Source organism: Lagopus muta, chromosome 3 (assembly GCF_023343835.1).
Source record: "Lagopus muta isolate bLagMut1 chromosome 3, bLagMut1 primary, whole genome shotgun sequence".
NCBI classification, from domain to species: Eukaryota; Metazoa; Chordata; class Aves; order Galliformes; family Phasianidae; genus Lagopus; species Lagopus muta.
In genome coordinates, this window is record NC_064435.1 from 33,459,660 (window position 1) to 33,483,252 (window position 23,593).

Consider the following 23,593-nt stretch of genomic DNA (forward strand, 5'->3'; position numbering starts at 1 on the left):
TTAGCAGCAGTAATTTCAGGAACACCCAGCGAGCCTACTGGCTGGAGATGAAACAAACTTTGTCTGGACAAAGGCAATTTCCGAATGTCAAAAAGCAGTGTTTATTTAGTGCTGGACAGGAGAAATTTGGCCTACGAAGGCCAGAAGGAAAATAGTATGTGATGTTATATGACTTCACATTCTAAGGAAAGACCTCTTCGTCCATCCAATTTGTATGCATAACAGTATCTTCAGGTGACTCTTGCTTCTTGGAAGGAATAAAAAAGCTTCTTTAATTTCTGTCACTTCAAATAATAGCACGGGAATTCCTTCCAATTTCTAAATATATGAGTTTTTGTCTGAACTTCCAGAAATTCAGGGCAAAAAATCTGAGTACCTACAAAATCTCAAGTAATGCATTCCTCTCTCCTGGAGGGTCTATCTTAAAATGTCTGTGAGAATGCCAAGAGTTGATTTTATTTTTTTTTCTCTGAACAGATGGTGGCCACAAAGGCAGTATTATCACACAACTGAAGTCATGCAATCTGATAGAAAAACTGAAATGGACTCTTCTGTAAAGCAGAACTGGTCATGCTTTACAGAAAAGTGTTTTGTGATTTTATATAAAAGGGCCATCTTGAATCCTTTAACATCTAGATGGAAACCCACATGGTAAGCAGTTATACTCGATTCCCATTACGTGTAATAATATTTTGAAATCCAATTTGTGCTGGCTTTCTAACATTTTGTTTTTTAAATATACTTACCAGATATTTATTAGTTGTTGACCTTCGAATTAGTCTTAGTTTAGAGCAGGGATCTCATTAATAATTCATCTTCATTTAAGAGTAATCATTTATTTGGGCTTTTGAAGTTGCTCTGACTTTATTCTTAAACAACTAGAATTTTTGGCATGACCATATTTGCAAGTTCAGAACTTGAGCCATGAAATCATGAAGAAACTCAGAGAAGTTTTTATATAAAACAGCAGAATCAAGCCCGAAGTCTCTTCTGATCATGTAGGAAGTGAAATTTGTCTTATTCAACACAGAAATGTCTTCAGAAGAGGACTCCGCAATAAAGAATTTGTTCATAAAAGCTCGGGGCTTTGAAGAAATAATAATAGCAGCTAATCAACATGAGGTCAATCTGAGTATTATTATTTTTTTCGCTGTTCTTCAGTCAATATTGCTTCATTCTGCAGGCCTTAATAAGGCTGATTTCCTACTCCCTATCCCCAATCTTGTTCGCTCTTTCTCAGAGCAATGTTTGTAAGCAAAAACCATATTAAGAAACAAGAGCTCTGACACACAAAGAATGTCTCTACAAGAAAAACTTCTTGTTAAAGTATTCTAAATGAAAGCAAGAAACAGCTTTTCTCTGGCTCATCTTCACAGTGTTCTGAAATGACAACTTCATGCCAATCCATGCTATATAGTATTCTCATCTTCTTATGTAGTGACTGATCTTAAATAGTAGTGTTACTTAGCAATTGTCTAAAACCAAGTACTGTATACAAAGTGACGTTTTCTTGTACCAGCAATGAAAAGCAACACATTTGTTGCAAACTCTGCTAAGAGAAATGGCTAGCACTGTTTTTATATAACTTAATTGTGTTGGTTATATACAGAGCTTTTTATATTTTGCATACCTAGTAACCTGCATTGCAGTTATCTTGCATTTTTTTCCCCCTAAATCTCTTTTAAAGAAATGACAATACTTAAAATTAGGATGAAGTAATGCTCATTTTAGTACAATATACTGGTAATCAAGCCTGCTTAAAATAAGGATTTGAATAGGTCATAAAATCACAGAATATCCCACAGGGACCCACAAGGATCATCAAGTCCAAATCCTAATGAGAGTATTTTTAACATCACTACCTGTAAACCAGTTAGGAATTTTTAGAAAGGGAGTAGGTATTTAGCATCATGATCTTGGCTATAGCTTTGACTTCTGTTGTTGTTCCCTTTCCCTCTCTTCCAATGGCAGTCTCAGCTTTTTTGGTATAATACAGACAAAATTGTAGTCTGCTAGTCTGGAATACAAACATATTGCTGCCTTTAACTAATGTCATTAAATACTAGAGAGAATAATGACACTATCGCATTTTTTAATATATATAAATAAATGTGTGTGCATTAAATCTTCAGACTTGATGACAACAAAGTTCAGTTGGCTATGGTTCATTTTCCGGTATTGTATTAATACAGACAGAACTTCTAGTTATGATATGGTACACATAAAGAAATGCATCTTGCTTATTTTTTTCCCTTGGAAAAAAAGCTTAACTACTATTTCACCAGCATATAAAGCAGATATGGATATCAGCATTTCCTGCCTGCATTAAGAGTTTAATACAGTGTGTTTTATTCACCTAGGAAACGTTTCTTCTTCTGCTTTAGCAATTAAGGTTACTGTCTTTTTCCTGACTTGAATAAGGAACAATCCATAACAACTACACAGAACAAAATCATACTGCTCATTTCTGTCAATCACTGAAAGCACAGTTATACAATTACACCAGAAAACTTTAAAGTGTATGAGATACTTAGTCACATACGTGAAAAGACAGTGTAAGAATTCCATTTAAAAAGAAAATTCTCCGAACTGCAATGTCTGAATGAATGACTGAAACAAAGGGAGGAAAATAAATTGCCATACCGGTGAACTCCACTGTTGCACATAATGATGTGACAAGCTCCAAGCCTGTTACAGAGCTCAGAAGAAACTGATAGCAATCCAACTCCAGAAGCACTGCAAGCAGTGTATGCGCAGGCAGCAGTGCGCTTAGATCGGATGAAGGACCCTACGAGTCGGTAAAGTTCATCCAAGCAATTAAGTGGCCTCATCAGCTGAAAGAGAGAAAAAGAAATTTTAGTATTTGCTACCAAGAGAATGTGAAACGCTGTTTTGGAGTAAGTCTTCCCAGATGTTTGTTGGAATAATGGGGTAAGCTGGGACAGCCAAAGTGAGATTCTGTAACTTACATAAAGAACATGTAGTCCTTTGCTATGTGACTTAGAACAACATTTTTTTTCATTCCCATAGCAGCTTAGTGAGCTGATCTTCAGTTCAATAAACTGAACAGATCCAAAAGTGCCATTTCTATCATTGGTATTTTCAGAAAAGGGAAACCACAAAGAAACAACCATAATGCATGCAGAGGAGGGACGCCAAGGCTGGTTAATTGACTCACTGATAAAATTAGATTATAATTAAGAAACACTATCCCCCCATTTATGCAAACAGCTGTTTTCTAATCTCGACTAACAGTATGGAAAGAGAAAAATGATCAAGAGTAACAAAATATACTGCAAAACTCAACACTAGCGTATGGAAAATGAATGATTCACCTTTCTTTATTAGGTGAATCATTCAAGTGGAAGGTTGCCCTCAGAAGAGGAACCCTCAAAAGAAGTTTAGCAATGAAAAGCAGCATCCATGGTTCTTTGTGTAAAGAAAAGATTCACAGCACAGTTTTGTAGATTCCATAATTCAAATTCCATTTCTCTTCCTACCAGAAATACTTAAAGATTCTAACAAAATCCTACTACCCAAAGGAAGGATATTTTGAAGGACTGATTAATACCCCAAAGACATCCTTAACTAATTAGAGAAATGTCAGCCTCACTTGCTCATTTTGGAGGTAACCTCACTAAAAAGCATACAGTTCAGGTAAATAAATTAGAAAAAGTATATTTAAATCTGGGCACAAACAGATTTAACTTGGTTTAACTCCTATTGATCTAACTTGCATCCATTTAAATTGATTTTAACTGTGCCATTTACTAATGCAGAGCTATGGAGAAGAGAACAAAAGTCACAGCTACAGCTACAAACTGAGATCATGCATTCACACTTAGCTTGCTCCAATCGCAAAATAAATGCATTAGCTTAACTTAGCATCCCTTGGTTAGATCGGTATTATGAGCTGCTTTTATCTTGCCCTTGACCTTTTTACTGAAATAGCAGGTTTGGGGGTAACAAGCACTCCACATGTAGTTAAATTTGTCCTGCTGCGGCTGTGACATTTAAAAAATATATGTTCTTGACACCATAGAAGGAGAAGCACAGGCTCACCTCCTCCTCCCCTTCCATGTAGTCCAGGACAGAGACAAGAAACGGGAACAAGAAACAGCAGGGTTGGTCTCTTCTCAGAGGTGACAGGTGGCAGGACAAGGGGAAATGGCCTCAAGTTGAACCAGGGTAAGTTTAGGTTGGATATCAGGAAACACTTCTTTACAGAAAGGGTGGTTAAGCGCTGGAATAGGCTCCCGGAGAGGTGGCTGAGTCACCATCCCTGGACGTGTTTAAAAACCATTTGGATGTGGTGCTCAGGAACGTGATTTAGCAGAGGGCTGTTAGGGTAGTATGGTTAAGTTATGGTTGGACTAGATGATCTTTAAGGTCTTTTCCAACCATAGCAATTCTGTGATTCTGTCTGTTTTCTAATGGTCATACTGTGTGATACAGTCATAAATTTCAGTCTGTCACAGAGCTCAGTGACAATCATTGCATTTCTCAAGACACAGTAACTCAATCACTTTCGCTTTTAATTCAGTACAGACAAGATCCTAGAATTTTATTGAGCTGCAATACGGCTATTAACTCTCTGACAATAGGGGAGCATTAAATGAATTTTCCTAGCCTCTGGGATCTCTCAGTCACAGAGGTTTGAAGACAGATTAAAGCATTTGAAGAAAGCCTAAAAGCAGGTTTAGGAGGAAGTATAAGATTCTGAAACAGTACTTAATTTTCAACAGCAATTCCAATTTTCAGAACTAAAAATATCTGCCTGCATCTACTCCCTCGTTGCCTAAGCCTATCAATGCTCCTGGTGTGACTGTATTACTCTGACAATGCAGTGAAAAAGAAAAGTTGTAGTTCTCTTTCTCAGATACATTGATGCCCTCCAGCCTCATCTTCTGATGCAGAATCAATTGCAACAGAGAGCCCTTAGAAGAGGGTACAACAAAAAGTTGCAAGAGTTTCTCCTTTCCTTGCCCATGTAGCTTTGAACACTTCCATTTCTCAATGGAAAGGACACGGTGTGTAACATAAAAAGTTTAATTAGGTACTTATCACTTTTATTTACCTTATCTATGTAAGCTGCTTTAGATGTTGAATTTGGAGGCAGGTTTGACTTGTCCAGGTAGAATGCCCTGAGAAAACAAACATAATACAGCAAAGACTGTTAATTATTTGAACTCCTGAACAAAATGGATGAAGGAGACTATTCTGAGAAATTGTCCTAAGGTTGGATTATTATCTTACTATTACTACTACTATCATAACAAGAGAGGGTCAAGAATTTACAAAGGTAAACAGTTACTAACGCTCTTTTTTTTTAAATAATGAGAAATGCTTTTCTTGTTTTGGAGATTTCCCCTCTGCCCTTCGACAATTCACTGCAAAATTTTAACCTCTACTCAGAAGAAAAACATGTTTTGAAAATGATTTTCACCAAAACATACACTTGTATCAGTGAAAGGTTTGTGGCAGCTGTCAGATTTTAACAGTAACTTTAGGAAACCTGGAATCACGGTACGTAAACAGCACCTGCATCTCATGTACTGCAAGTTTTGTTTGCATGTTTGTTTAAATATCAGTTGCAAATAACTGCAACGATATCAGAACCAAATCTGAAAGCTAGTAGATTTTTCTGCCCATAGTTTTGTAGTTTTGAGAAGCATCTTCTCCCAGATTTGAGGTCTGAACCTTACACAAAGCACAGCAGTGAAATCTGATCTCATTCTGTTATTCCATTAAGCCCTCGTGCAATCCAGAATTTACTCCTTGTTAAAGGAAGCTGGAGACTATTGAAAGGAAAAGAGGTTTGCAGAGAAAATTACTCATAAATCACTGTGAGTGGCCACAGCACATAAAAGCTACCTCAGTAGCAACAGGCCAGCCTTTCTCTTTGTTAGCAAAGCTAAAGACCAAAGCACCACCCTGCCACCCACCAAACATTATTAGACTAAAAGCCTTCACTGTTTTTTCCTGCTATGCCACAGGAAAATCTGCTCCATTTTCAGTATGTTCTTCACTTCCATTTTCTTTGTGCTATTATTTCAGTAAATTCAACTGCATTAAATGAGACCAGAAACCAAATATAGAACAGTACACACATTAATGGAGTACATGGAAAATAATCAACTCAGGGTACAAAATGAAGCAACACGAGTGCTAGAATAGGATATACAATTATAAGAATTACTATATTAATTCAGTCCATTATTCATTAAGTTAAAGAACAAAAGAAATCAACTGTACACAACATTAATTTTGAATATCAAAATATCCTGCTACCACTGAAACAATTCCCCCTCCACTACAATCAGATAACACTCCCAGATGTTTCTCCAATGCTTTATTTTTATTGCTTTTCATAAAAACATGCTTCAGTATTTTACAGAACATGACAAACTGTGGACAGCAAATAAATTTCCAAAGCACTTCGCTTAATTACTAAATGCTTGTTAAGGTCCTTCATCATCTTTTATGGGAAAAGTTAATGGCAATCTTGGCGCAGTGCCCAGTTCAGACAGTATTTTCTAATCAATTTGAAATGAACAAGAATGAAATCATAGTTCTTTGTCTGCAATTGTGATGCTGTTTTGTGCTACTAAAAGCCTTACAATTTCTATAAATTCTTGTAGAAAAGCCTTTTCCTTTAAAGAGGAAAAAAAAGGTAGATAAAACAATAGATATTAAAACTACAGGAGATGATTGCTATGTTCCACCTTTTAAAGACACTCCCTGTGTCAAAATGTCAAATAACGGGACAGATACCTCAAGGAAAACTTACTATGGATTAAAGTAACAAGTAGGTTAGGGCTCAAAAAGAAAAACCTATCATAAAATAAATTTTCCCATAACTTGTGCATTAGATGCAGAAAAACTGATAGGATTTTGTAGGTTACCCTAAAAAAAATGATTTAGACATGTAAAAACCTGAAAAAATGAAACACTGAAAACTGAAGCTTAAAGCTTGTCTGTCTGAGACACTCTGTACATGCATGTACGTGCATAATCAAGTTCCTAGGCTTTCAAATTGTTGTTCTAGGAAGTCTATATGCTTATACTGGATGTTGACCATCCATTCTCTGACTGGACACGGTGGCAAGATAATTGGATTAAATCGCATTAAATAAAGGTTAATTGGGGGTTCTGCTGTAGAAAGGTCCAACACTGGACACGATTTGAATTGACAGTTATTGCAACACAGCACAACTCCTGTACATTTTGCTAGCAGTATTTCTATATTGCTATTCATGCTCCAAGTCTAGAAGAAAGAAACTGTAACATTCTCTTTCTAATTAAGTGCACAAGAAAGGAATAGTTTTTATGTAGACAGAATACATTAAGATAACTACCCACTGAAGCCTTAGCATACTGAGTAGTTGAAAGAAGTCTGCACACATGAGCAATCAGATGTAAGAACACACAAGGACTTCCCACCTTCCATCATTTACACGCCTCAAAAAATACATATTTCAGCAATAAGGACAATGTGCAGAAGCTCTGTAGTTTCATCATAAACAAGATTATGGACATCAAGGAGATTAAGGTCCATAACCCTAACATACGTGACAGTGATACAGTCCTGTGTACAATATTATTATTAGAGAAAAGTTTAATTATAACAAGAAAACACCTTCATGACAATTTCACAGTTTTAAATTCTTAAACAGTTTAGATTGTAATATTCTGATCATTTCCAAGCACTACTGTGCAACTCAAAGCACAGTAAAGAAAATTTGAACACTCCGTAGCACTGAATATACCTTGGGTAATTTATATTTCATGTGTAAGTCCCTCCTGGCTAACTCTAGGGACAGTGACACACCAGCTTTGCCAGTGTTTATTCTAACTGTAACCAAACAGAACTGTGGAAGTGTGAGCACAAAAAGTTCTGGATGGCAGAAAATAGAAAAAATAAAATAAGAAAAGGCTTTTTCTCTATGTAACTCTGGTTGTTTTTCAGATGTTGCATTTTACCCTCTATTTTTCTAGTGATCCAGAAGAGATCTTAGTTCCCAGCATGCTAAGCCTCCAGTCATCTCTGTTTACTTCCCAGATCACTTGAAATCATCCTGTTCTATTAATTGAAAGGAAAGATCTTGAGCCACCACCACTTCTAGGTGCCTTACTGCTTCTCCTGTTATACCAACAGCCAAATCCACACTGAACCCATTGGTACTAACAGCTTCTGCACTTCTTTATCACAAAGTATATTTCGCTTTTTGATTTATGATATTCTAGACATGGAATATTGTGTTAAGGTGATAACATGCCAAACAGTCATAGGGTAGCAAGCATTTCTACTACACCTACAAGCTGTACAAGCTACAGGCTTGAACTGAATTCATATCAAGTGACCAAAAGTGAAAGAAAAAGCTTCATCTCTAATCTCTGCAGACACACTTTCTCTGCATTTGCCAAGCACTAAGAAAACAGAATGATCCAGGTGTCATTTCGAGGTGTTTTTATTCTTTAGTATCAAGAAGCATAATCTTCAAATTCTGAACATTCTCTGTAATAAATTTTGATCACACTTTGCCAAAAGTCTAAAGAGCGTAAGAAATTTATACTCACACACAGGGTATGTAACTGGAAGAGAGAAGAAGAAAAAAACAAAAACAAAAAAAATCTAAATCTGAGCCAGCTGGAGATATCTTTTAGACCAGCTAGACAATTTAATTTACTTTATCCAGTATCTCTCTGTTCACTCTGGTCCTGCTTCACTTTAGATGCAATGAATCCCAATTTCTGTTCTACCTAAAATGTTTCTCATTAAGTTTGTCAGGAGATAAATCTGGCAATTATTTCCTTGTTATGTCCTTCAGAGTGAATGCTTAATTCTCAGTCTCTCCTTCATAACAATTTTGCATTATATAGAGTTCAGCTAGAAGTATCTACTTCATTTGGAATCACATCTTACAATTCCAAAAGGCATCAGATTTCCATTTTTTATAGGCATATAAACTACTTGATAAATTGGTATGTATAGCATTGCAGTTCAGTTTTGTTGCTGTATTTTTAAACACAATGCAATATATCAAATACCTGGCATTAAAAATAGGAAAATAGCTTTTGCCTAGTTCATAAATATTCCACTTCAGTGGAAAGAAAATGTTTTCATAGAATTACAACCTAAAACCTGTAAGTCTCCCCAGATTATTATGTTCTGAATTTGATGGCAATAACAAAGACTAGTTAGACATGAAGGAAAGGAAAATAACACTAAATTCACAGGACAAGAGGGGGACAAGAACAAACAGCACAAGCTTCTTAATCTCATGAGCAATTTCATTTGGAAAGGCTTTTTTCCCACTGGAAACCGTGGGAAAAGAAGTCTGTCAGTTTTAAGATGGCTTTTAATGCATTAATTATGGGACTTGATATATGATTTTGTCTGTGTGATAATGCAGGCATGGTCTTGAGGACTCATACTCTTGTTCCAGAGACAAATTCTTTCTTTCATAGTAATTAACTCTCTCTAAATAGATAGATCTTTTATGTCGTGTCATTTCTACCAAAGTAACCATTAGAGAATTTTAGCTCAACCTGAAGTCATAAGTGCTATCACATCTACTTTCTGCCTAGAGTAAGTTATACATAGTATGGAAAATCTCAGCCTGCCAAGGAGCCTGCAGCTTGAGAAGCTGCTGAGTATGTATGCATGTTTGTGTTAATAAAAAGATGTTATATTACATAGACATATTTTTGTTCCATGCTCATATAAATTCTAGGGGCAGAAATTCTCTCTTCATAATTCTTTTTTAAAATAAAAAATAATTATATTAAATTCTCACGAATTACAGCAAGATTAAATTAAATTTGCCAATATTCCGATAAAGGCTTCTTATGTCATCAGATAGATGCAGGAGACTTTAGAAAGAGAAACAGTTTGAAGTTACGTTGTAAATTAAACACTTTAAAATGACAAATATTGCATTCAACGTAATCAGATGTTCAGTGTAATGAGGATAGTTAGCTAAATCATTTGTCATTAGATTCACTGATTATAATTGCTTCCTTAGCCTAGCAGACTTGAATTTACCTCAAAATGATATCAAAGAAAGCAGCAACATAGGAGAAATGAAAAGAAAAAAATAAATTTAAAAAGGCCTTTTCCCTTTAGTGCCAGCTCACTTCAAAGAATAGTTCCAAATCACACAGAACAGCAGGCACAAAGAACATTTTCTTCAGGCCTTCTATGTTGATGCATAGGCAAGTTAATTACTACACAGTAATAATTAGCACTCACACCACTGGTGAGAATGGACAGCAATCCTCATCTACCTTTCCCACAGCGTGATCTTTGGCCTAAATAACTAGGTCATCATGTTGTCAGGGATGTCAGCAGAAAGAGACATATCAGGAATAAATATAAGAAGTAGCACTCTTGGAAGTAGAGCTCTCCTAAGTTCACCTTCATCTACTCCTTTCCTTGTTCCCCTCTTAATCTTCCCAGTTCAAACCACCATATTATTGGGAACCAAATTTTAAAGGTGTTTAGATATCTAAATGCAAGGACAGGTGCTAAAGAGGCATTAAAGATGTTCATTAATCTAACTGCCAATGATTGCACTAATTTCTCATCAGCTAAGAATTAGCTGTGTAGACAATTTCAGAATTCAAGTATAGGCACCTAAATTCCATGAGAGTTTATTCTTGGTGTCAAGAGAACGCAGTGGAACAAATGCAGACATCTCACATAGTTGTAGCCCCACACCCCACTGAATGCCCTGTATCCCAACACCTTTTCCACTTTTGAGACATATTATTCATGTGCTCCAGAGAAAAGCTCTTAAAAACAGATGTTCCTGGACTTTTTTGATTAAGATGATAACCAAGAGCACCTGTGAAAAAGTAGATTTTAACAGAATGTTGAAGGAGGGGCCCATTTCCTTCCCAAAAATATAATTCATAGATGAAAAAAGTACGATCAGAATTGCCTGATATGTGTCAAAATGTCAAATATTCATGGAGAAATAAAGACCGGAAAAGCAAGCTTCCTTATTATCGTAGACTGGAAGGCCCATTCTACGCCATCAAGCCTAAACCTCTGACAAATCAACACAAGCATTCCTATAGTCATCGAGGTCATTCTAAAACAATCTCACTTACTGCAGGAAGCTAATCCAAAACTTAATTCTTTTGATGGAAAATGTGTTTATATTCAGCTAAAGGTTTTATCTTAAAAGTCACCATTCAGTCTAAGGATTGCTTGAGTTATGGCCATTCAGCTGACATGTAGATCAGGGTTTCTCCCAGCTTTTAAGTGGCCTGCAAACATAACCAAGCTTTTGTAATGACCGTATGATATATTTCTATGCAGTATGCTAATAAATACTATAATGAATCACATCATGCAGGAAATAAACCTTTAGCAAATATAAAAATCATATTCATAGGACAGAGTGTGTTTTAACTAAATAACTCTTAAAACATTAACATTTCAAAAATTATAAATCAAGTTTTCCCTCATTCTTTTACAATCACATATGATTCAAGATGTGCCAGAAAAGATTTAACTCAATCCAACAGTTTAAGTAATTATATTGCATTCATGAATTATCACTATTTGTATCACTGTTCCTTGCAGATATGAATTCAAATACCACTGTGCCTTGCTGAAGAAAAACTGACTCATATCTATAAAAGCAAAACAACTGATTCAAGACGGAACAAGGCTATTTGAACAGCAAGAAGTAGTGAAGCAGAAAGATGAAGAAAACTGAAAGGAGGTAGGAGAATGTAGAATATTATTATTTAACATTAGTATCTGTAAAGGTAAGATGCACTGGTCCTCCTGTATGACAACAGTAGGGATATCAAAGACATAGTAATAAATATATTCAAAAATCTTTACTGACCTAATTGCTTTCACTTGGTTACATTACATGTTTCCTACTAGCAAACCATTTGATTAAAATTACAGTGCACCAGCACAACTTGCAAATACAATGTCAGTACAGCTTTTTCCCTTATGCATGTCAGAGAAGCACTGAACTACAGAAATAAAAGCACGATGGCTGACGGTGAAAAAAAATCCAGCATCATTAAGAACAATTGTGGGCCAGATGCGGAAGATTTTCCAGCAGCTCCAGAAATCTCATAAACTAGTCTGTTTTTAAAATAACATTTATTCAGATAAAGGACTTCCTACACATCACAGAGGCAAAGGATTTTGGCTCAGGAATTATAGAAAAGCTAGAAATGCTTAGCTGGTCTTAGAATGAAAGTTTTCTTGTATAACCAATCAGCTTCTGATAGGTAGGGTTAAAGTCAATTATGGAAGATGGAGGGACATTACCTCCATTCCACATAAGTATCAAATTAAGTAACTGGTTTTCAACTGTCTTTCATACGATATCCTACCAATGACAACCTTATGATTAGTGCTCTGCAGTTGAGGTTGCATTTCCAAAGGCCGCAAAGCAAGGACCATGAAAGAGACAAGTTTTCATGACTGCTCAAATTGGTGTTGAGGAGGATCTGGATGGATTATATCACTTCTGATACTGTGATGAAGTTGATCATTGTTCATTAGCAATGAATGAATGAATTCTGCAATATAAGTAAGGATTCCATTTTTTATTTTACTTGATTGACAAACCACTACAAATTTACTAATATATCTCTTGATTCAGTTATATAAATAAATTGCAAGTGAATTCGGTACGGTACATGCCAGTATCTGTCTTTTCACCCAAAAGACACTGCATTCCTCAAAAGTATTCTATATGTTCATTCTCTAACAGAACTTTACTACAGAAAATTAAGTAGCAGCTGAGGTACCAAACATTTTTAAATTTTATTTTCCTGCTCAATTTCACCACAGTTCCTTTGTAAGTGGGATTATCTACAATTTAAATGGCTCCATTGGGTTCAGATTAGAACGCTATTAGTCAAATGTATCAGGAATAAGAGAAGCTGAATTTGCTTCAAAAGTTCTGCTGTTCTGCTTTGCTTTCTGCTGCTGTAGCAATGGAAAGACTGAAAAGTGATCATCAGATAGTAATTCCAGGAGTAGCATTGTATTCCTTTTTGTACAGAAAAATGATGGTTTACTGGTTGTGTCTTGAATGACATTTTATTACTGATTAGGTGGTGCTACACAGAGGATTTCTTCCACATGAAGAGTTTAAGACAATGTAATTGCTTTTGTGTATGTTTCCAGGGACTATTCAATTTCACTTTTATGTTTTCCTTTGGAGCAATTATCCAAATGTTAATAGCTTTTGCTGCTGTACTTAGTTTATTAGATTCTCCTGTCCAAACACCTACATTGCCTAGCAAAGAGCAGAACAAGAACAAAGCATCTGCTTTTCTCTTTTTCCTCTTCTCTTCACATTATGTTAGTGAATTCCTGAAGCTCTTTGTGCCTCATTTAAGAAATGGCTTAAGTTCAACAGAAAATAAATGTAGAGATCAATTACTGAATGTCCTCATCAGACATGAAATGGCTAGGAGAAAAAAAAAAAAAAAAAAAAAAAAGAAAAATGTAATTTTCCTATTCTTCAAATTGGACAGAGCTACCATTGGTAATTTTTGTTGAATGTTAACTTTTTCACAGTAGCTCCTTGCAAAACCAGGCATTAATCATTAGCAACTGGTCAGATCCATGAATCAAAACACCGTAAGAGTGCTATGTCTCATTAGATCCAAAGCATGAATGAAGATCCTAACTAGAATGCATGAGATAAGCAAGGCCAAGCAACATTAGAATGTAAAGTTGGTAAGAACTTATTTTAAGGATTATTATGGGGCTAAATCAGATGTATTCATAGAAAAGAACATGACAAAAAAATTGCCTTGACCAACTGATAGAAAATACTTTAATGCAGAATTTGCATTAAATATCACTATGACCAAAGCTTCCTATAAAACTGAATGGTCACATACCACTTCTTAAATAAATACAAAGGATTAAATTTTTTTTTCTCCCTCCAAATAGTGACTTTGGAAAAATAAAAAACAATGTGGAAAACAGAATAAGTAAATAAATACTACGCTTGCCATTAGGACACATTTGTACTGACACAGATGGAACAAAGAAATGAGATCTACAGTATTCATAGAGTACAAGTAGATTTATAATTGCTTTTGCTGTAATACCACTTAAATTAAAGCAAATTTAGAAAATGCGCTGCTTTGATAAAATATTTCAGAAATACATTTTCATTTCAAGATACAAGAAAAAAATGTCCCAACCACAGGAGTGGGTCAACAGGTGAAATAGCTGGAAAAATATTGAGACCTTCACTTATCTGCTTCTCCCCATATAAATACCCATGGGATGACTGAACAACCTTCCTCTTTGCTTTTCTCAGCTGTCCTTAATCTCTCTTCTACCTCCTGTTTTCTACTGTTTGAAAGCTGCCTAACATGGTAGTTTCCATCCAAGTAAAGGATTTAAAAAGTGAAAAGATGTGATTTTTCAGCAGTCCTTTGCACCTTTTCAACTCATGTAAACGGTATATTTAAAAGGTGTTTTCCACAGATACACTCTGCTGCAAGAGTGGTCTTGGTACATACCTTCATTATTCTATTCAGCACTAATAGATTAGTATAGCAAAAATTCTGTCTTAACGTGCAGCTTCCTATTTACCAAAATACACAATCTGTATCATATTACAATGCATATGTGCTCTGTTATCCATACCTGAAGCTGATGCAAATACCCAGAAATGTTTTTATTCCCATTAGTTTGGGCCCATTAGTAATGGACAAAAACACAAATACATTCTGCTTTGATGAAAACAGCATTATTTTTAAGTCATACTCTACAGAAATATGATCTGCAAAATCAGACCACGAAGTTCAACAACTGATACAGCAGATCAGCATTTGTGATCAAGCAGACATTTCCTTTTGTATATACATTAGTAAAACAATCCTGAGGCTACAGCTCAGGATTACTACAGCTGTAATTTTCATGGAAAAACAATTTAGGAAAAAAATATTATTCTATTTCAATGTAATCTTAACAGTGCAGAAGTAAGAAAAGTCAGAATCACGAGACTTAGATCTTCTTCAATCAAGCAACAAAAACAAGTATCACACAATGCACTTTAATTTAAAGATATGTCATAAAAACTGGGTCAGAAAGTAAAAACTTGCATGGTACCATTACCCACCGTAGTTTCTGGTTATACTGCTTGACTTTCTCTAGCGATGCTGCATTAATCTGAGCTTGAAATTCTTCTACTGAAACGCTGTCTCTGTAATAATATCCTTCCATGCTCTCCAATGCTATGAAAAGAGAAAGTAGAATGAAGGAGAGAAAAATCAGTATTAAATATTTAATATTCACCTTTGTAGCTTTGTTCACAGACTAGTGAATTAGTTTCTAACCTTGAAGTTGTGACTCCTGTGGGTTGCTGAGCTGTTTGTTATGTCATCAAATTCTCTTTAAGATTTCATTTACAAGAAAAATTATATTGCTGTCCCTGTAGAAAATACACTTTTGTTGCTCTAATTGAAGTACTACTAAGCCTGAATGCAAAACCATACTTTCAATTTCTGATATATACTGGAAAAGCAGTAAAATGAAATGGGGTAGAAGAAATGGATAAAAGTACCAGCTACTTTCACAGAGGGAGACCTAACTTTGTGTGAAGCCTCATATGGGGAGATGTGGAATTCTTGAACCTGTAGATATTTACACTGATAATCTGAAAGCCTTCTACCACAACAAGTAAAACAAATTTCTTTGGATCTCTGAAAATGTCATATAAGCTATATAAGCTCCTTTTTAGGTATTGGGTACGTCTCAATGTTCAAACGCTTCACTCATCTCTGCTGTATTCACTTTACAAAAGCAAGGTGAAATATTGCTACAAGAATTCAGGACCTAAATAAAGGCTTCCAGTAAAAGACACTGTCCTCATATGATAATTAAAAATATATATATATATATCAGAAGAAAGAAAAAAGAAGTACAACCTTCCCATTTTGGCACATTCTTCTAAAAGCAATAACTTCCAAAAGCAACCCCCCCCAAAAAAAGGAAATGAATGAAAAAAAAAAAAAAAACAACCTACCAATCCTTAAATTTAAATACTCAAGAATGCTCACCCTTTTCTTTGACTAAGCTGCATTAAATGTTCAAGTGTTTGAAACATCTCAAGCAAATATTGTCCAGAAAAATCAAGATCATTACTTAATGAAAACTTATTAAGAGATTAACCTATTTATAACATAAAACATAGGCTCTTGGTAAAACAGGCTTTTTAGGGAGGAGCATTAAAGATTTCACAATTAAGAACATTACTACTTTAGTAATCCATACACAGTAATGGAATTCATCACCCTATCAGTAAATGCATGCAAAGCAGAGTTCTGATGGAAACATGCTGCAGTCTTTACAGCTTCAGCTGTACACAGAATATTAAATCTGTATTAAGCAGTAACTGTACTGCTTAATATGACCAGTTAATGAATAATTCATTCAGTGTGAAAGAACATGCAAATTGCAATCCCCTTTGGTGCTTTCAAAGTTTCCAGTTCTGTTTCTGTGCAAAAAATATTAAATTTCAACATTTAGGTTTGCCTCTTATTTGGTGTTAGATCACACCAGAAAGCCCATACGGAAATATCCACAGAACTCCATTTCTAACATGAGGTTACTACAAACATAGAGCTGATTATCTGTACTTCTTGTTTCACTGGCATAAAGTTGGTTTTATCCTGGTTATATCACTCACCAGGAAACTCAGTCACCTGTGAGGACTGATTGGGGCACACAGTTCTGTTTCTACAGGCACTGTGTGGGTCATTCTCATGGTTGCTAGCAGGGAATCCAATACTGTGTGCTTTGGCTCCCTCCTTCATTTGTAGAATTTAATATATTTTTACCTAGTATATTGAAAAGCTCTTTTGTAAGGCCAGGTTTCCTTACAAACTGAAACATATCTTCCATGGTACTCTTCTGTTGATATTAGGATATTATGACCTGGACATATAGACAGCTTAATGGGAAATAAACTGAGTGGGAGGATGAGGGGGAGCTTAAAGAGTATTATTGGAACATGGTCTACATCTAGAGGCTCATTACAAGATTACTACAGAGATCTACATTGTTCAAAATCCGACCCAGAGGAGGTGACGCTTCCTGCCAATTTTGCAGCTGCAACCAAACAGCAGAAACCAATGTACATATTTAAGCACAGGGCCACCAAGTGGGGGACTTAGGCTGGAGAAATTGGGCAGCAGGAACAATGTGAAGCTGAAAAGTCAAATGTCAAGTCCTGCACCTGGGAAGATGGAGCCTGGGGAACAACTCTGCTGGAAAGAATCTGTGCGTCACGTTAGTTTGCAAACTCCTCATAAGCCCTGGCAAAAAAAAAGAAAGCCAACTACATCCTTGGTGCTAACAGAAGCATAACTGCTAGACTGACAGAAATGTTTATCCTTACTTTCTTTAGCATTCATTAGATTGCATCTTGAAGCTGTGTCCATTTTTTGTCCCCGTGGTACAAGAAAGCTGTTGATCAACTCAATAAAGAGGACAACAAGAGGAAGGATACATAACCAAGACTCAATAAATGTTCTAAAACTATTAAAAAAAGTTGACAATCCTAATCCTGCAAATATAGAAACATGTCTAGATTTAGAAATGGAGCTATGCAACACAGATAAAACAATACTGATATGTTCTGACTTGTTCCTTTGAAAAGCTATTGCATAAGCATGATTTTCCGAATGTTCAGTTTTTCAGCATTATAAACCACTCTATTTTCAGACAGGAAATAGCTTAGCTGTTTTAAGGTTGGAAAGCAAGAAGTAACTTCACAAGGGAACTCACAGAAGATTCCTACATTCCTATCTAATAAATTTCAATTAAAGACAGGGATCTACTGAGTTAGTTTGATGGCAGTTCATTCAAATCTCACAGGAGAAAGGTAAAAAACAGAACCTCAGTACACTCATTAATGAGAGGAAAAAAAGAGTTATTTAAAAACTGTTATGTAACTTCTTATCCAGGACTTCTTATTCTTGGAGTGTAACAGACTATTTTGAAGGAGAACTCTTGGAAATTAAAGAAATTAGGTATGATAAAGATAGGAGTAAACTTTTACTGAAAATTAATAAAGAGATGCGATATTTCAATGAATCTTTGCCCTTTCATTTCAGCTCATTACAAAGACACTATTATAAAGATTAAAAATATTTGGGGCCTCTGAAACGGAAAGGGAAAATTTTCTGCAAAATAAATTCTGCAGCACACTGAATCTTTGCCCCCCTTCGCTGAGTCTAAATGAATAGGTATTTCCAAGATTTCATCTGAACAAAGACAATTTCCATTCTCTTTCATGTGGTTTTTTGTCTGCTCTACTGAAATGTGTCTGAAGCTCATTGTTCTCCTTTCCCCATATGACTGAACTCAATCTATTCAAAGAAATCCACTGAAGTCTATCCTTTTTAGTTTATTTAAAAATCAGACTTCAGGGATCTTATTTAAGAAAAATCATGTTTTATATGTACAGTAAATTCTGCTATCTCTTTACGTATCTTATTGTTCACTATTTCCTTTTACATTCTTCTCATCAGAAACCAAGCCCTCCATGAAATCCTCATTTGTGTATCTGACTTCTGCCTGTTCACACAGACCCTGGAAGCCTTTCTCAAGGTACAGTGCACTGTCAGCTTAAAGCAATCAGCACCTTGCATTTACCATTTCACTGAATCAAATTCTGTGCTCCTGATGACTGTAATGACACTGCAGCTAATGCAGGCTGCCTGCAATTTATGAACAGCATGAACATCAGTGCCTCCATTCATCATTTCAGTAATGTCTGCAGTGTCATAAATACAAAAGCCTGAAAAGGTTATTTAAGTCTTCATAACATTTTGAAGAGAGAGAATTCTCAGAGGATAACAATTTAGTCTTCATATATGAAGTAATATGAAAAGCCTACTATAATATTTGGAATGCAAAACACTAAACAGCAAGTTGCACGAAGAACAAAACAACACTGATGAAAGAGCATTCATTTTTGGTGTTGGAATATTACAGTTATAAAATTAGAAACGCATATCCATACATCTATTTTTTACCACAAATCCAGCAGTTCTTAAATTCACATTTTAATTCTAAGCTTTCAATAAATGCACAAATTAAACAACACATTTAAACATTAAAAGAACTATGCCCTTACAGTTACAGATTTAAGTAACAGTAAGTAGGGTTTAAAGAGACTTAAGTATTATTTGTAAGAATCAGAAAAAAATAAAACAAGTTACCTTGTGAAAAAAGTACTGGGTGGATTTTAAATCCCCCTCCATTCTTCAGTCTTTGAGGAAGCTGTTCGAAATGGTAAGTATCAAGGTAGAAGTAAACCTTCAGAGTTTGCCGGCTTCCTTCTGCTTGGTATGTGATTGGGACATCTGAAAATATAGCCAGTGTTAGTGCTTCGTTAAAACAATCACACATCCTTTTCCAGAAACTTCTGCACCCCAAGTTCACATGGTTAGATCAAAATCACTACAAACAAAATGAGTACGTGCAGTATTTTACATCGTATTTAATGCTGCTCCGGTCACTTTTGGCCCATCCATTTTCAAAAGTAGAAAAACAGCATAAATCCATCTTTGCCCTGCTGCCAATGGCAGCACAAATACTAAGCAAATACAGATGGCATGAGTCTATGTTGAATTCTCTGAAAATCTGAAGAAATGTGTACATACAGTGCACGGTTTGAAACCACTAGAAGGATGGTTTGAGTAGCTTGAGACATATTTCATACACAGTGAATATTTTTCACTATTTTTGGTAATGAAATGCACTTCTATTGATCACACAGAATCATAGTTGAAAAAAAATTGTCATTGAAAGTTCCTTTTTTTCTGAAACTACAGTAAAGATGATTGTAGTGGCAACACTAAAGCTAAAAGGAAATAGAGTTTGTTACACTCCTAGAGCACATGTACTTTGTGTTCCTCTCTATTTTAGCACAAACACTTCAGTCAAAAGACATAGAAAAAGAAGGTTATCAGGAGTACTCAGCATCAATTCACCAAGGGGAAAATCATGCTTGATCAATCTAGAAGCCCTCTATGATGTTATGACTGGCTGGGTAGATAAAGGGAGAGCAGTGGATGTTATCTCCCTTGACTTCAGCAAGGTTTTTAAACTGTCTCCAATAATATCCTCATAGGTAAGCTTATGAAGTGTAGGATAGATGAGCAGTCAGTGAAGTGAATTGAGAATTGGCTGACTGGAAGAGCTCAGAGGGTTGCGATCAGCAGCTTAGAGTCTAACTGGGGTCCTGTAGGTCTTGTCCTGTTTAACAAATACATCAAAGACCTGGATGAAGGGATAGAGTACGCCTCAGCAAGTTTGCTGATGATACAAAACTGTAAGCAATGGGTGGAAAGGAAGCTTATGAGATTCAGCAGTGCCAAGTGTAGAGTCCTACACCCAGGAAGGAATAGCTGCATGCATCAGTACATGTCAGAGGCTGATCTGCTAGAAAGGAACTCTGTAGAGAAGGACCTGGGCGTCCTGGTGGACAACAGCTTGGCTATAAGCCAGCAGCATGCTCTTGTGGCCAAGAAGGCCAATGGAATACTGGGGTACATTAAAAAGAGCACAGCCAGCAGGTTGAGGGAGGTGATCCCACCCCTCTACTCTGCCCTGGTGAGGCCACATCTGGAGTACTGTGTCCAGTTCTTTGCTCCTCAATTTGCAAAGGACAGGGAACTTCTACCAAGAGACCAGTGGAGGGCCACAAAATTGATGAGGGGACTGGAACATGTCCCTTCTGAGGAAAGACTGAGAGACCTGGGACTGTTTTGCCTGGAGAACAGACAACTGGGATAGCATCTTATCAACACTTATTACTATCTAATGGGTGGGTGTCAAGTGGATGGGGTCATGTTATCTTCAGTGGAATGCAGCAACAAGGAGCAATGGGCACAAACTGGAACACAGGAAATTCCATCTGAACAAGAAGAACTTCTTTACTTTCAGGGTGACAGAGACACTGCAATAGGATGCCCACAGTGGTTGCAGAGTCTTCTGTGGAGTTATGGAAAACCCACCTGGATACTTTCCTGCGTGATCTATTGTGGGGAACCTGCTTCAGCAGAGGGTTGGACTAGATCTTTTGAGGTACCTTCCAACCCCTACAATTCAGTAGGACTCTGTGAACAGCTTATGGTTGACTCTCCATCAGAAAACCCTCTTAAAACTCGTCATCCAGCTTGGCAAGGCTTTGTTTAAAAAAAAAAAAAAAAAAAAAAAAAAAACCCACCAAAAAATCTCTGAGCAGGACCCTTACTTGACTTAGAAAAGTAAAAATGGTCTTATATTAGCCAGTTCCTACCTGGATACCAGAGTTGCAACTTGTGGGAATGGGTGTGTTTCAGAAATTTTCAGAGCACAGAAACCTCTCATTAGCTTTGTGGAGGACTTTTTTTCTTCTGGTTTTGTTTACTGCAGAAGTTCTCTTATGTGTGGTCTCAATCCAGCAACAGAATTGTTTCAGAAAAGTTTGAAGTTAGGCAGACATGCTTTCCCTCCCTTCCCAGGGGAGTTTGTTGTTTTGTTATGTTCCTTTTTTTTTTTCTTTTTTTTTAACTCACTACAGAAAATTCACTGCAGAAAAATCTCAACTTAGTGAAAAGAATGAAGGAGTGGCTGAAAATGAGTGAAGGGTATAATAAAACCAGCAGTCTGCGAAGCAGTCTGCAATTCCTTCTTACTAGTTGGGGGAGTACTGGAAGGAAGAGTTCATGTCTCTGACTGTCTCCATCACCAAGTCTCAGAGGAAGTTTCTTGTAAGATTTAAAGCTACTCTGACAGCATTTGCTGTCTCTTAAGGAACTGTTTCTTTTGAGATCTACTTTGTCTATCAGAGAAGCTGAATAATATTAAAATGAAATGCTTTTAATGCTTCTCCATCTTATCTTGGTTGCATTTGTTTACTAAGGCCTTCAAGCTTCTTTTAAACACAACTCCTGAAAAACATTTTTTTTATTTTCCAGGGACTTTCCTTATGTGGTCACATACTCCCAATGGAAACTTCAATTAAACAGATACTTCCTCCCTCCAGGTTACCACTGATATCACCATTTAATGATTCTCCATCAGGACTGATGTTAGCTGCATTCCAGGAATTCTTGGACTATTAGGAGAGCTAATTGTCTATAACCCCAAGTTATACAACAGTTTCTGTGGGAGGGAATGTTCTAGGAGATAAAAATATTAGAAATACAGATAATATTTCTGAACAGCAATACCCAGATATTAATTATAATTACTCACTTGCAACTAGTGGTTCTGCCTCTGATTGTCTGAAGTAAAATGTAACTTTTTCCAAGTCAAACAGTGCAACCAGTGTATCCTCCAGCATGGCTTGTTCATCAGCCTAAAAAGGCAAAATAAAGAATGAAATGGTCATTTTGGACAGATGCTTTCTCTACTAGAAATAGCATGAGAGCAACAGATAAGAATGTAAGAAAAGCTACAGAATGTTGCACAACATTTTACTGATGCAGCATAAAGTAATTAACTCCTAGATAACGTAAACATAGCTGCTTCTATCAGCACTTTCCCTTTCATTACTTGTCCATAATTAATAAAATAACATTATCATTTCACAATTGTAAATTAATAGGCAATTTACAGCTACCATTATTCCTTAGGGCATTTAATCAAGCAATATAATAAACATTCTTCATGTAAGACTTCAACATCTTGTCCTTGATACAAAGCCTATCTTGTAAACCAACGTAGAGCAAATCTGAAAAGCAAATTCCACTTTTTTTGGCAATCTGCTTTTAAAAATGCCATTACTTCAGTATTTCATTTATGAAAACTAGACAACAGTTCGTTGTCTCCACTCTAGCCACCAGTAATTGAACCAATAGCTGAGAATAAGTACAGCTCAGTGATTTGCCTACAAAAACCTAGATGTAGATCAAGTAACCAGGTACATCAGTGTTGTGATTTGCACAACACTGAAATATCCAACCTCATTTACCAAAAAGTTTTAGGAAATAAATTACTAAGTTCTCACAGCAGCTTACTGCATCTTTAAAAATAAAAATAGTCACCTGCAAGGATGGCTATCTTGAGCTAAATATGCAGAACAATTATAGCAGAAATCAATAATCACTTAAAGTAACCCTCTCCTAGCACATTAAGCTACCTAGAGCTAAATATAAATCAGAGGAGTTAAATTAGATGCCTAAAAGAACAGAAACAGTAGGAAGACAAGGAATAATCAACTAGCTGCCTGAAAAAGCAACAAACTATAGCTTGCTGAATTGTAGAAAGGAAAAAAAATTATTTCCCCTTGTATTTATGAAAAAGCATCACTGCTTGAAATATTTTGTTTCTTGGTTCAATTTATAAAGTCTCTGTGGAGAAAACAATGTTTTATCAGCATAATAGTCCAAAAACCACTCAGTGACTTGGGAAATCACTGCACAACTGTTAATGCCTTCCTGAACTCTGGCCATAACGAGTGTAATTTCCTTCAAATACCATTGTTTAAAACAACATGGATCATTTGTAAGCAAAACGGTCCTGAGAAAGTATTGAAAAGGTTGCCTGTTGTTTTTCCTTAGTTAAGAAAAGTCATAACTG

General features: G+C 36.0%; 1 protein-coding gene across 2 annotated transcripts in view; it reads right to left on the minus strand.

Annotated features, from left to right (window-relative positions):
* Nucleotides 1-23,593, minus strand: part of PREX2 (phosphatidylinositol-3,4,5-trisphosphate dependent Rac exchange factor 2) — a 218,495-nt gene that overhangs the window by 24,953 nt on the left and 169,949 nt on the right. For both annotated transcript variants that reach the window (XM_048938904.1, XM_048938903.1), the window contains exons 33-37: nt 22,268-22,370; nt 19,243-19,386; nt 15,135-15,249; nt 5,078-5,144; nt 2,644-2,834 (exon numbers count right to left, since the gene is read on the minus strand). In XM_048938904.1, coding sequence (XP_048794861.1) covers nt 2,644-2,834; nt 5,078-5,144; nt 15,135-15,249; nt 19,243-19,386; nt 22,268-22,370 — 620 coding nt within the window. The remainder of the gene's footprint in view (nt 1-2,643; nt 2,835-5,077; nt 5,145-15,134; nt 15,250-19,242; nt 19,387-22,267; nt 22,371-23,593) is intronic.